General features: G+C 41.9%; 1 protein-coding gene across 2 annotated transcripts; it reads right to left on the minus strand.

The window, feature by feature from the left end:
• Positions 1 to 209: 209 nt before the first annotated feature.
• ppp5c (protein phosphatase 5, catalytic subunit) lies at positions 210 to 7,289 on the minus strand. Of its 2 annotated transcripts, XM_070905716.1 has the most exons (13): positions 7,193 to 7,289; positions 5,197 to 5,438; positions 4,348 to 4,495; positions 4,013 to 4,134; positions 3,870 to 3,935; positions 3,603 to 3,701; positions 3,336 to 3,441; positions 2,980 to 3,122; positions 2,446 to 2,533; positions 2,313 to 2,353; positions 2,004 to 2,182; positions 1,826 to 1,907; positions 210 to 1,370 (listed from the first exon to the last, which is right to left on the minus strand). In XM_070905716.1, exons 1-13 carry the CDS (start codon positions 7,287 to 7,289, stop codon positions 1,308 to 1,310), a joined length of 1,476 nt encoding a protein of 491 aa, XP_070761817.1. In that variant the 3' UTR covers positions 210 to 1,307. The 2 variants fall into 2 exon arrangements, with proteins under 2 accessions (XP_070761817.1, XP_070761818.1); XM_070905717.1 differs by lacking the exon at positions 3,870 to 3,935 and having other exon boundaries at positions 7,193 to 7,253.
• Positions 7,290 to 15,490: the final 8,201 nt, after the last annotated feature.

Below are 15,490 nucleotides of genomic sequence, written 5' to 3' on the forward strand. Positions count from 1 at the left end.
ACCCGATGAGGAAGCGGCCCTTCTTTCCTTCGTTAATTGCAGATTGTTTGTGAACCTACAGTAAATTGTGTGTAATATTTCATCAAGTATTTCAAATTAACATATTCATTGGTAGTTGAAACTGTAAACCCCGCCCGCAAAGGACACTGTGTTACAAAACAAGTGTAGACATAAATAAAGATACAGGCTTGTTTCTAAAATCACTGGACTGGATTTTTTTATTCAATAATTTTCTCCAAACATTACACGGAATCTTTAAATGATACAGTATATATACATACACACCAGTGTATTTCTTTATCTAAAAAGTTGAGGGCCATTAAACAATGCAGCTGTGCGTTTTCAAGACAGGATTTCATTTTGGACGTTTGTGTACTGAAGAAATCCACATATGGGGGTAATAAGTCACCAGTAATCCAACATGTATTGGAGACTAGAGTGCCATCAGTGTTTGCCTTACACCAAAGCTAGTTTGGAGAGTAGACTGTGCGGGAGCTGTCGGGTGAGTGGCACAATGACAGTCAAGGATGAAACATGGAGAGGAGCAGTATCTTCCTCAACAGGAAGCAGTGCAGCAGTGCAAAATAAACATTACCAGCTACATGACTGAACCAACTAAATACACCACTAATGGCAAACAGCACCTTTAAGAGTGTACCCAGAGACAATCAATCTATTTTTTCTTTTGGACTGGGATCATACATGTAATCATATTTTGTATTCCTGTAAAACAAAAAAATAAACTGACATACTGTGGGATGGTTTGAGAAACACTGATGGACATGCTGCTCTTAACCCAGTTTACAATGCCCTAAGCTGTGTACACAGGCCAACAGTACAATACTAGGTTTCAGAGTCACAAGACGCTCCTTGTAAAAACTGAACAATCATTTTCATTACAGATCTTTGGTACATACCAGCTATTTGATCCCATCTGCTGAGTATATCAAATATTTAAAACCAAGCAGCTCCAAGGAGACTCGTCTGAAATTCTCAGGGATGGTTTCTTACCCAGTGATGGAACACATGAGCGGGTAAATGAACAATGGAGATGGGGATTTTCCAGTTTTAACCGATAACATGAAAGAACGTACCCAGTTCTGGACTGGACAGGTGTAAGTGATCTCTTCCCACCTGAACTACACCACGTGTTTTCTGCATACAACTAGCGGAGGTTTGTCGGGGAGAGGGATCCCTTAGGCTAAGCATGAACGAGAGCATGTCCGAGCACTGGAGGGAGTGATGTGGCTGGGATGGTTCAGGTCAGATGGGAGGTCGTCAGTGTCACAGACAGATTAGCGTGGCCTCTACATCATCCCCAACTGCATTAGCGTGTTGGCATACGCCATGGGCTTGACATTCGGATGAGGCTGTAAAGGAGGATGAGAGGATGACAAACATTAGACCATGCTTCAACAAGCTTTTTAAAAGCTTTTCCAGCCAGGCTTCCAAATTAAGTCATTAATAGCCTGTTGCAAAGTTAACGTCCCCACCTAGAAGTAAACATGTTTTTAGTAGTTTTTGTCTTCATCCTAGTTGGTTCTAACATTTTACTTAACTCTTTAACTGAAGTGGCTCTGTAATGTAATGCAGAGGTTTCAGTTAATAACTTAACTTCCAGATTAATTTGTCTTCTAAATAAGCAGTTTAGACAATGGGGCAGGACCAGTTTACATCTGAGTCCCCAGTAGATGTCACTGTAACACCATGTTCAAAATCTGCACAATGAAGCTCTTGCGTAAAATTATTACCAAAACCAATGGGCATGATGACATGTTGACACATGATGACGATTATAATTTCAGTAAGAGTACAGGATACTGACCACAGCAGTGAACTGGTGAAATTCTGGCTTGAGGTCTGATCCCCTGAGGTGGATGTAAGCTCCTTTGTTTCCCATCTGATCACTGGGGGAAAGCAGAATACAACACACAACAGTTAAAGTGAACAGCCTCAGTAACAGCTGACACAACACTCTTAAGTTAGCCAGCATGATTACATACCAGTAGTTGGGTGCTGAGAACACGGTGATGCACTTCCCTGAGTGAGTGACCTCGTAGCCCTCAGCTTTGACCTCATGACTACGCACAATGAAGTCTAGCTTGTTCTGTTCCAGGAAGCGCTCCGTCACATCTGGCCCGAACTGACAACTCACTCCTCGCTTGCTGACTGACCGGCCATTCTGCATGAACAAGAGAGAAGTGGACAAATAATTCTTGATCTAAAATAGAAGTGGACTGCATGTTGCTCTGACACAAACTGCTGGATACTCCAAATAGACCTAATGAGGTATTGGGTGGGTGTGAACTGACCTGAGGCTGTGGATCTGACCAGAGGAGGTCACACATGGGACCTGTGAAAGAGAGGAGGAAGGTGTTGAAATGTACCCGTTTTCCTTTCTAGAGAGAGTTTCATACTGACGGTGCATTTGGAGTCTGATCCTACCTGAGTCTGGAGGCTGTCTGTTCCTGTCAATCTTCCTGAGATCTTCCAATGTGACACCATCTTCACTGAAGAGTCCACCGTGCATAACCTGAGATGGAGACTCGTATTAGAACTGCGTGCACAGTACAAAATATCAAATAACTGTCATTAAGGGTTGCAAAAATCATTAATAATAACAACAGCAGTCATCAGTAAGATTCAGGTAAATTATTGCAGTTTTTCCCACAAAAAGTAAATCCACTCACTGTATTTAAAGATAATTAAATAATTCATCACAAGTTGCATTGCCTTGTAAAGGCAACATGCATTTAAACACCGACTGTAAATGAAGACAGCTTGTAGGAGTCTACTATTTTCATCTGCTTTCCTCTCCTGCATCTCTCCGGGATAAACAGGCAGGCAAAGATAATTCTGGTTAGTCTAGTATCTTTACTACTCCACTACTTTTGTATCAAACAGAGACTGGGCCTGGTGAACAATAACATTAGTTGCAAGCCCCTTTTACTGCTTTCAGCTCACAATGCCACTGCTTACCAGTACTTTGGTGTTGATACACTCTGCAAGAGGCAGCCACTGGAAGACCTCGCTGAACAGCTGGAACATCTGGGCTGTGTACTTGGCTTTGACCTCCCCTTCAAATCCATACATCTGGTTCATGTTGTCTGTCTCATGGTTACCTGCAGGTAAAAATCTTGGTTAAACAACTTTATATGTTAACACAAAGTCTGTAATATAACAGAAACCAAATGAAATATGAACATGAAAATATGACTTTCAGTGCTGTGCTGAACTTTATAACGACACGTTAAGTGACATGTTACAACACACATCTGCAGATACTACACATGCATCAACAGACTCATGCACAGGCACACTGTGAGTGCTCTCACCCCTAAGCAAATGGAAGTTGTCGGGGTAGAGCAGCTTGAAGCCGAAGAGGGTGAGAATGACCTCAAGAGAGAAAGAGCCACGATCCACAAAGTCACCATTGAAGAGCTGAATTCTGTGGTTAAGCATTATGACGCACAAGTTCTGAATTTGAGGTTTTTGGCTGTTGTTGTCGTTTTAGACACAGAATGGTACAAACAAGGAGGAAGACTGCACTAAACAACAATTTAAAAAGCTGATGGGTGGCTGTCTGCAAAAAGAAAGGATACATAAGGATTGGTCTCTGAGGGCAGGCCGTTCAACTTGAAGATGTTGAGGAGATCATAGTATTGCCCGTGGGTGTCGCCACAAATAGTTATTTTTTCTGTCTGTGGCAAAGAGAAACAGAACACTTTAAATAGAGTCCCACAAAAGACGATGACTGTATAAAAGAACCATAAGAAAAAAAGTTGGTAATGAAAGAAGATCATTCTGCTCATTGTAGACAAACTACAACTTTAAGTCACTTCACTACTGATTATCTGCAAATTTCTCACCTCTTTTAATGCGATTTCAACAAGACTTGGTAGTTTCGATAGAACATCTTTAACTTGCACCAAAATCTGAAAGAAGAAAGAAAAAAGTTTAATTATAGGTAAGTTTCCTTCAGTGAATTCATTTCCAATGAACAAATGTTTACCTGATAAGCACACTTTCTGTGCAGTTTCTTCTGGTCTTTGAACCAATCCATCATCTCCTTCATGAACGTCAATGTGATCTTCCCATCTTCAAGTTTGGGGCCTTCATAGTCATCCTCAATCGCTGCAATACAAGACCATCTTAATTTCAAACAAAAAAATCAAGTAATACACTAAAGAATCAAAAGCTTCATACAATGTTCACACCAGTGTATTTTGCTGTGCTATCTATTTAACATGCAACATAATGTTTTACTCAATCAGCACAAATTTGATCAAAGCACATTCTTACAGATATTTTTTTTTATATATTTGTCCAATAACAGAGAAAACTTACTCATGTTCTCAATGTCCAGAGAGTCAACAACAGATTTTTTGATCTCATCGCTGGCAATGGCTCTCTCAAAAGCCTTCTGTTTTACAATCTTGTTACATTCCTGATACTTCATCCGTGCATCCTTGTCATTTGGTCGAACCCTCACTACCTATCATCACAACAGGGAAATGATATGAATTAATCACACTGGTTACTCACCACCTGGCATTAAGGCAGACATATTGACTCAGTGTAGCTGCAAATAACAGGATGTAAATGGTAATAAAAGGTTATTATGATTTGGATTTCTTAATTATGCAAACAGTTTATACTGTATGGAAAATATTTGCTGTGTGTGGTACTTTAAAACATTCACAGTCAGTCAGTGTTATGGCCTATACATTTCAGAGATCTATAAATACATATAAATCTAGCTCCAACCTCTCATAACTTCAAAAGGATTAACTCATTTTCTGTTGTCATGGTGCTTAGGCTAGTTTGTGCAATAAATTGCAATGACTATGGCTGAGCTTTAGAGGTCTTTGTTGCCACAGCCCTAGTATATTTATATTTCTTATTATGAGAACAGCAATAGACTCCAAATTAGCTGTGGTATGAGTGCCTTCACACTGGATCTAATTGGCATCATGACTGGATTAAAGGATGATCCCTACACCAGACTGTTAAGGCAACATGAAGAGCCTAACTTATGGTGACAGATCAACAGATGGAACTGGAGAGCTCTATCTTTTGAGAGATCAGGGAAAAACATTTAGTTATACTATGCACATGTGCATATGTTCTAGGTTCAGAGTACATGGCAGTTAAAAGTGTGCAGCTACTAATAATTAAAAATGTTATATTTCTTACCGTCTCATAGTCCTTAAGTGCAGCCTTAAACTTGCCCAGTGCCATGTTGGAGGTGGCACGGCGGTAATATCCCTTAATGTAGTTTTTGTCTATCTCCAGGGCTTTCGTAGCATCAGCCAGGGCATAGCCATAGCACTCTGTGCGTAGGTATGCCAGGCTTCGGTTGCTGTAGTAGATGGCATTGGATGGATTGACCTCCAAGGCCTCTGAGTAGTACTTGATTGCATTTTCATAGTCTTTCTCTGAAAAACAAATGTCACATCTTCATTGCAAAACACTGAGTTTGTGTACAGGTATTCATTTCTTACTGTGGTGATACTAGTTGGACAATAATGCCAAAAAAAACAGTTGATCAGTCAATCAACAGATAATTAATCCATGACAATTCTGACCATCAATGAATCATTCCAGTCATGTTTCAAGTAAATACACCAAATATTTTACAGTAAAAGCTTCTCAAAAAGATTTAGTTTTCCAATTTCATATCAGTGTAACTTGAATATGTTTGGGGTTTTGACAGTAAGACAACATGAGCTACTTCAAGACATTACTTTGTGCTCGAGGCCTCGCACACTCACATCAGTGCATGGACAATGTGTCTCAAAACTTTGAAAGTTATGAGACACAGTGGAAAAACTTCCTTTAACTGCTTCCTTTAATTATCTCACCGAAATGTCAGTGTTATGCTTATTTCTACCCACTTGGGGGTACTTGATTGAATTTTGTTACAATATCTTGCAAATCAGTTACACAAAAAAAACACTGTTTATGAACAGATCATGTGCTTGCATTTAGCCTACCAGTAGCTAACAAACTAAATCAGGGTTTGCAATTTATGTATGTAATATTTGTCATTAAGCAAGCAACACCTAATTGCCTTAATTTACTAATTTGACATGATTAAGTCTCCAACACGATGGAGAAATACGTTTTATATTGGGATAGGTGATGGCACATTAGAACTCCAATCACCCATTGATTGAATAAATATTTAACCTTGTCCTATTGCTTATTCTATGCAGCATATCTCAGACAAAAGGCTATCCTGCACATCCTACGACTGACAGCCTCTCCCTTACATCTGCTCTGACTCATCACGGTGTCAGCGCTGGTAATGGCCAGGCCCCTCGACACCCCAAACTTCAACCTACCTGAAGCACGTTAAACAGGTACACTCTGGAGCATGACATCAGTAACGTTAAAAGTCTCTAGTATCTTGCATTAGGAGGAACGGGCGGTGAATGGCATTTTGAAATATACTTAAATTAACAAGCAGCCAAAACAGGGATTTCAGAGTGCACCAAAGGCAGTGAACTTGACTTTCGTTTTTGGTTGCTTCTCAAATTGAACAAGTTCTTGGACCAAAACGGAGGCGCAACGTGACTATTAGAATTTACCTCCTTTTAAAATGAACTAACGTCTACCTAACATAAATTAAAATGTAACCGTATTGAAAAACGAGTTAAAAAGCAATACCACACTGAACACTGGGTGACTGTTATTCAACGGAGGCTCTGCCTTGCTGTTGCTCACACGCGCCCGCTAGCTAACAGAACATTCTAGGAGTTGCATCTGAACCTCGCTTAAAACTACGATAACCTGATGGCGCGACTGAATACATACAAATGCGTGAACACACCAGCGGGCCATGCGGTTAAACCCCAGAGGAAGAACTAAATCTGAGCAAGTTAGCGGTGCACTGCATGACGCGTGACGGCATGGGTTAACATCGATGCTGTTGCTGCTGATTTTGAACTGGCTGCCAGCTAGCGTTAGCCAACTCAGCTAACCGCTGTTTCTATTCAGTGTAATCCAATGAATGGGGTTTACAGTTAGCATGCTCTCTCAGCAGTGTTAGCTTAGCTTCACATTAGCGACCGGCTCCGGTTGGAGCATGTTGCAACACGATTATGTCCCTACTGTAATTAGTGGTTACATATTTGTCTGTAAAAAACTACTGATAAAAGCCACCGATTTGACAAGTCTGTCGTATTACCTTTGAAGTACTTATTCGCCTTCTCCTTCAGCAGCTCTGCATCATTACCTCCCTCCGCCATCTTCTTCTCACTGCCGTATTCCGGCACGTGCGCCATTGACTGGACGGTCGCAAAGGTCGCAAAGTCTTTTTTACTCGAATTGTTCAGAGTAATTTTTGAAGTTAACTTAAAGGATACAAGCCGTGCAGCGGGTGAATATTACGTCTAAATGTACGGAAAACACTACATTCCGTGCAAAAGATTGTTATCTAAGTTTATTATTTGAGTGGTAAGTGTTGTTAAAATGTGTATTACTTGAAAATACAGGTTAAACTATAGCCCCTTGTGTTTAATTCACGCATACATCTTGTGTTGTGTCTGAGAAGGAAACTGCACGTTTTTGGGAGGGTGTTCCATATTGATTGTGGCTACGTTTTGTGTTTCCCTGTCCCATACCAGCAGGTGTCAGTATAGACCTTCAATGAAATACCCATTAAAATTGAGCAGAATAACCGGTTAGGTTTGTAGGCAACCATAAGACTGCGAACTATGTTCATGTGAGGTTAACCAGAGAAATGTTCAGATGGTGAGTAATGTGTTATGACCGAATTATTAGTTCAGGATTAGGTAAATTATTCACGTGGGAGCCAATTTTCCCTGGCTTGTCTGGAATTATGACTTTAATTTTGAGAGACACTCTGTCATCAAGTCTCAACCTCTCTGACTGAACTGCAATAATATCCCAATTAGTTAAAATGCAGGCTCATGTAATACAATAGTACAGCCTCAGTCACAGTTCCTTTTGGTCTTCTTCCACATGCCTCAAGGCTTGAGGATGTTGCAGTGGAAGTTTCCTGCCATCTGAACGCAGCAATGTCGGCCTCCGGCAACCACAGATATGGCAATGGGGGGACAAATATGGCACAGGTGCACATCTCCACAACTTTACTCACTCACACATGGCATCTGACGCACCCCAGCCTCAAATAACTGGTTTGCAAAAACATCACGCAACCCTTAAGCAGAAACACGTCCAAGCTGAAACACCTTTCCTTTGCTTGAAACTCTACACTGTCTGTAGTCAGAAGGTGCTGTGGGTCAGTGGAGTTAGGAGAGGGTCATCTGTCCTGTGTACCAGAAAGGAAAAGTCAACCATTCGAGATGTAGGTTGGTGGTTTGGTGTGTTTTGGTTTTAGATGGTTAGGGTTAGAAGTTCAAAAGAATAAGAGACGTTCAAGAGAAGCATGTGACACAGAGGATACAGCCCAGTCCAGTCTGCTGCCCTGACTCAGAAGCAACATCCCGCAGTGAAGAGTAAGTGGCCAAACAGTCGGGTGACTCACCATGACCCTGCGTTGCATACTTACTAAACCCAGAGAGTGAGTTCACTTTCTCTTAGCAAGATCATCTATGAGTCGACTTTCTCTGAGCCATAACACGTCTAGTTCTGTGATGGTTTTACTAGTAGCGCTTGAGGAAGGGAAAAAAAAAAACCCACAACAAGATTGACTGAGAACGAGCTGACGTTACAGCCTCAGCCCCACATGAGAGTCAACGCAGACAGTGAGTGGGAGAGACAGTGTGGGAGGGAGAGAGGTAGAGAAAATCTGGCTTGCTGGGAGGACGGAGGAGGGAAATTGCTGTCCTCTTGGGTGTACGATGCATGAGCGTGGGCTTTGGAGGGGTCCTGAGAAAGTTAAAACAAACACAAATGGAGGAGCGCAGAGATATACGAGCAACCAGAGCAAGAGACAGATGAAGGTCAGGGGGAATGTGAGTGACATTCCAGGGTCGCCAGCCAATGAACGATGAGGCCTCAGAGTGAGTGGAGTATATGTTACATAGGCCTGGTCCAGAAACTTCTTACTATTTATTATATTGTAGCATTTAAGACCATTGCGTAGTGAGTGTTTAGAACAACCCCCTACTACTCTTTTACTCCACCCCTTTAACAGACATGTCAGACTTAGCCAGTTTTTCGTAGAAGCCGAAATACCAGTCTTGTTTCCCCTCCTTTGCTCCACTCTGTCCAAATAATTCACTAATGAGAGCATGACTTCAGGGGGTCTGTGGGGGGTCGCACTTATTTGAACCATATGTTTTTCTAGCGGGCTGGGCAAAGGACTTCAAGCTAAATTATAGATAAAGTGGGGGGAAAAAAACTCATCCTCTTGAGCTCCACCCTTCCTCCTATTTCTTGTTTCCCTCTATCTTGCTTGTGCTTGGTTTAGATATTTGGTTTCTCTGTAAGCCGGCCTTTTTCTGCTGATAGTCTCTTTGAGTCATCTGCGAATCGCAGGGATTGCTCACATTATACTGCAGCATTACCAAGTCTCTCCTTCACGTCCCAGTGGAACCTCCTGTTGATCAGTGTAGCCGTCAGCCAGCATGTAAATCAACATCCTGAAATGACACATCACACATTGACTAAAGTTATTTGCGCTACAGGGGAGTGAGGAGTTGGAAATTCCATGTAATTGGAAAAAGAAACGTGATGCATACCTGCCTAAAAAGTCTGCTGCTGGCTTTACCTTTCCACATTAAAACCTCTTCTGTTTTCTCCTGTGTTTCTTGGACTTGCCAGGCGGGTTAGGGGTGGGAACTGGAGGAGGGTATAGAAAGCAATTGTGTTTATATTTTGTTTAAGCGTCTGTTTACATTTCTTGTAGGGCTGTTTTAAGTATAAAGTAAGGTTGTTACCTTGAGTGAGTGCAATGAAATCAGCTGCAGTATAAGTCCTGGTGAGCAGATAGGATTTTATAAGAATCTGAATCCAGATTAACAAAATATTATTATTTTTTTGCTCTGCTTGTTTCTTGAAGGTCTTAGCTTTTGCATTTAAACACACATTTTAGACAACTGTGAAGTTATTCAATAGGGCTTTAGTTAAAAGGTAGTGACCGATGCGCTTTGCTGAACTTACAACTATTTACATATAACAAATAAGAACCCTTCAAAAAGTTCACTTATTTTCTACGCTTGATTGAAGACTGAGTATGAGTTTTTCTGGTATTTGTCCATAGTTTGATAAAACAATGTTGCAAAGGGGTTTGAGTTGTTTCTGCTGACATGTTGATGTGCTCTAAAAGCAGGACACAAAGAAGTAGTTTGTTCCCTTCATAAAAACTGGCCATTGAAAACAAAACAAAGAGGGACGTTTTAATTGACTGTCTCAAATGTGTCCAATTGACTCTCCCATCATTCATTCCCTTTTAATTTCAGCACTGTAACTTTGATAACAAAGAGCAGTGCTTGGTTTATCTCTTATTTGCGGGCAGAACAGACTGTTGCTACTAGCCACCGAAGCCATGGCTCCATACCTGAGTGTAAGCCCACACACAGGCTGAATGGAATCAGTTCTTGAAGGTGGAAATGTGAAGCAGACTACGCTAGGTTTTTTTTTTTTAATGGCTCATACCAAGCAGCCCCGCCACCCCCCCCGATCGACTGGCACCACAGCCTTGTTAAAGGAAATTTAGAAAATGACTGACTAAACAGATAATTACAAGAAATAAAAACAAATTGCTATGGGAAGTGAAAGCAGTCCAGATTCCTTGAAAATTAGATCAGGATGAAAAACGATTTTGCAGTATGAACCCAGCGTTTGGCACGAGTCTGGCCTTATTTGGCCATATCTGTGGATATTATGAAAATTAACCACTTTGTATTTTCTACTCCTTTTTCATTTTCCTTTGGTTTCACTGTGTCTGTGTCCTCAGTCAGGATTTTTCCTTCCACTGTCCTCACATGTTCGTCCTGATTCTCTCCACACACACACCCCTCTCTCATACACATCTACTTTTGCCATCATTCCCTCATTTATATGCGCTCGGTGTATCCTCCTTTCTGTCTCTTTTTCTCATTTTAAGCAGCATGAGTGTTTGATGTGTGTTGGGCACAAGAACAAGGGATCGGATACACACCCCAAACAGGAAATGAGAAATTCAAGCAAATAGACCCGTGTCTGTGTGCCTCTGAGAGAAAGACAGAAACTTGCAGGGAGGAATGTGGATAGATAGAGCAGGGCAGACAGTGGAGGATGTGAAATAGACACCCTTAATCAAGAGGGTGTACATGTTTGAGGTGAAAAGGTTGTTTCATATTGTATGTGAGCATGAGGAAAGAGACAAGAGGAACACCCCGAGTGTGATATTTATAGACAGTGACCACCCCAGATGCTGCTCTACTTTGCCCTATGACATCAACCATCCTACTGAATCCATCAAGGGTGGCAAAAACTTCCATTTAGCTGTAAATGTGATGTTGCCCATCACAGTTCACCTTATTTTTCTCAACGACACTTTTTCAGTGCTCATTCCAGGCTGTGGAGGACACCAGCAGCTCACTTGGAGTCAGACAGTTCAGTATTTGTTTGCTTATTTCATCTGGAGGTAACACCAGCTTTGTGACAGGCTCTGCATCACACCCACATCCCACAGTTGTACTAATGTGCCAGACGGCTACCCCCTAGCAGTTGAGCTCATAAAACAAGAAAGAGCCATAGGATTATCTATCAAAGCGTCAGTGGCGCACAAGCAGAGCAGTTGTGCGACCTGCTGCAGCCCTTTCATCTGGCAGTGCGGTTGTTGTTTTCACTCTAGTTAACGGTAGCGACGACATGTTGTGGCGGCCAGTTTATTTTACATCGCAGGCTGTGCTCCTACTGTTTATGAGCAATGAACGATCGAGCACGGCACACATGGTCAAGCTTTCCCACAGAAAGGAACCCGCATCATAAGTGACTCAGGATGTCTGGGTGCACACACTCTGACCATTAGATGACTATGGGACTTAAAAGGGAAGGACGACTTCCACAGGGCTCTACAGACAAGGTGGGAAGAGAGACGGTTTGTTGAGAAAACCAACCCAGCCTCTCCTAACGGGGCTGAATTGTCTCAAGTGGCGTGAATAGCTGAGATCTGATGTGGTGAGACGGCAATAACAAACAAGCAGAGCAGCAGACAGACAACCATGTCACAAGTGTTCAAGACAAACTGTAAATATCTGTCAGAAGAACAACATTACTTTCCCACACTGCATAATAGTGGAGACACACAAACTGGAACACAGATGCTTTTTAACTAATGAGACGCTGAAACTTTGCCATGTCAATACCAGCTGTGAAGCACAAATACAGACTCAGAAACCCTGTGCAGTGTCTGAAAATATCCATTCACACATAGGCAGGCTATCCAGGATGTTGTGGGGGAGAGTTTCCTCTTCCTGTTGCTCTTACTGTTGGACTTTCCTGTCAGTTAGCATTAACTACTGACAGACCTTTGGGTGCCTTCCAGACTCATCCCTGAGCCTTTTTATATCTCTAGGGAGTACGATTCCTTACTGTAAAGTATTAGTTCACATCCTGTACACTTGGGTGGCCAGGCAGTCAATTCTAGGTCTCTGGAACACCTATTTGCAGTGCAGAGACCAGCGGGTATATCTGAAAGAAAACGAGGACCACACTCAGCGGCGCAGTCACACGTGTTCATCAGGTGGTGTGAACCAAAAATCAACCACAGATACCATCTTCCGAACTCTAACTGGACCTCAGTGGAATGCAGTAGACTTTATGATCTCCTTCTTTATCATCACTGTGGTCAGAAAGCTGATAAATTCATTTTGTCAAAGAGTACTCAGACGCCACTTGGGAAGGCGTGCTGTGTGTGGAGCTCTCTTGCTTCCAGTGTATTGAGCGTTAGCCTTTATGATTCAGCAGTGCCAGAGGGCCGGACTGGGATGCTGATGCTAAGATAGACTGGCTTGAATTAGTGCCCACTTTTGAAGTCTGGATTCTATTATACCTGTTCGCCCCTTTTTCTTTTTTGTCAATATGTTATGCACATGTGTTAATATGTACGTTGTCTAATTTATTTGTTTGGTACTTTATAATGGAGGCAGGGGGAGGTGTCAGACAGAGAAAGAAGGCCAACATCAAATCAAAACTGACACATATGGAAAATGAGCATGATCAAAAGCAGTGGTGGAAAAGTATTAAGATGCTTTACTTACAGTAAATAAAAGTAGCAATGCCACAATATTACATTACATTAAGTCCTGCATTCAGAATTTGGACATAAGAATTCATGGCAGAAGTTAAATGATCTATCAAAAGTTAAAGTAATCATTATGCAGATTTGACATTATACAATGCTATTTCTATAATATATGGTATTTGATTATTAGTACTGGTGCATTTATGAGATGAGATGGAGATATTTTTGCCTACTATTGTGTAGTTTAACATAAAAATGAATCATATTGTATTAAATACTCATGTCTTTTAGGCAAAATCTGCAAAGTAACTTGGAACTATATTATATATAATAAAAATGTACTGGGCCAAAAATGACTATATACTACTATCATCTGAAATGTGGTAGAGAAGAAGTGTAATGATGAAAGTAAATTTCAGGTACCTCAAAATTGTACAATACTTTAGTAAATGTACCGGTAATTTCCAACACTGGTTAAAAGTGCAAAATAATAGGTATAAACATATATAGAACATATCAGATGCAATTAAAAAGTAGTGAATGATGGTAAAGCTTGATAGCATTGATTGATTTGCCTGATTTGGGGGAGGCTACTATTTTCTGTCTTCGTACTGATATGGCAAAATGTCTGTAGGCCTCTATCCACATAGGTATACGTTCATGCATATGTGTGAGCACGTGTGCATAAATACATACTGCACATGTATGAACTGGTGTGTTTGAATATGTTGTTCTCACGGTTGTACATGTCTGATATGTGTGTGAGGGTGCATTGAATGGGAGGAGAAATGAGGAAAGATTGCATAAATCAAACACATCATTTCACCCTGCTGCCCGCTCCCAAAATGCCCCGATCACAGGAAATGGGTGTAAAGGAATGACTCAGCTTGCTTTGACCTCCGCCACCCCCTGACTCCCTAACACCCCCACCCTCTCCTTCAGGGCTGCTTTAATTAGAAAAGCAACTCGTTTGTTTTTCTTCGTCTCAACACCCTGTCTGCCCCTCTCAATCTCTGCCTTTTAAAACCAGCGCATCCCAAGTTTGGTGATGACTCATAGCTCTCTCCTCCACCCAATCGCTCTCATGCACTCTCCCTCTCTCTGTGTAATTCAATTGGCCTGGATTCCGCCTTCAGTGTGGCGATGTATAAAACAGCTGTCACGCAGATGTATGCCCTTATCATACCTGCTCAGGTGTGTCCAACGCGCTCAAACACACGCTCCAACTTCGATAGTGTCATGCTGAAACGTTTATGTATTCAACAAGGCTCAGTTACTCAAGGATAACACACAAACACACACACATTCGTGCACCCATGCACATACACGTACACAAACACTCACATGCTGCTTCAAAGGATGGCGTGTCATAAACAGAGGGACTGGGAAGGAGGAATGTGTTGTTCAGTGGGGAATTCAGAGCCAGTGGGGAGAGGAAGGAGGGGTGGGGGCATGCTGACCTAATGTCCCTCTGAGGGGAGGCAATGAAGGAACAGGCTGCCGAGCCTTTCTCTCTGCTGTCATAACCCTTGTACGCCCATCAGTACAGTTGAGAGCCCCACTGACACAGGAGGCTGCAGATCACGGCTGACTAATCTAAAACAGACCCTATACCACGCCATCCGCAAAAACCTAACACCTCCCTATCCTCCCATTTATCCAATGAGAAGAGTCAGGTTACCATGTGGTACAGACAATACGTGTGTGTGTGTGTGTGTGTGTGTGTGTGTGTGTGTGTGTGCATTCACAGAACGGGAAGATGATATTTCTTCCTGTCCACTGTGTCAGTTTAACACCAGTGTGTGTGATTTGTGACTTCAGTCACACCTCTCTTAATAGGAGTCAGCAGCCTTTCCTCTGCTTTACTATGTGTGCGTGTCCGTGCATGTGTGTGTGTGTGTGTGTGTGTGTGGGTGTGTGTGTGTGTGAGTGGATGAAGGAGGCAGTCGGATAAGTAATAGAGTGTGATTGAACCTAAGTTTACTCCCACTGGTGAGGGTCACAGCCTCAGATCAGCCAAGATCACTAAGGGGTTTATTGAAAGCTGAAGCTGCACCCTCTCTCCCAGCATGCCTCTGTTCCACTGGCTTCTGTAACTACATGGCTATGTCCAAAATCAGTCACTATTCACTACATAGTGTGTCATTTTGTAGTGTTGTCCAAATGTCTAGTTAGAATGATTATAGTGTAAGTAGAGGACACAAATGATACAACAATTCAACATTAAAAGTAGCGTACGATCAATTCATATTTTACATTTACAGTGAATCATACGATAACATGTCGGGTAGGTCTGCGCCTAACGATCATTTTCATTATCAATCA

This window comes from Enoplosus armatus, chromosome 5, assembly GCF_043641665.1.
Source record: "Enoplosus armatus isolate fEnoArm2 chromosome 5, fEnoArm2.hap1, whole genome shotgun sequence".
Lineage (NCBI taxonomy): Eukaryota > Metazoa > Chordata > Actinopteri > Centrarchiformes > Enoplosidae > Enoplosus > Enoplosus armatus.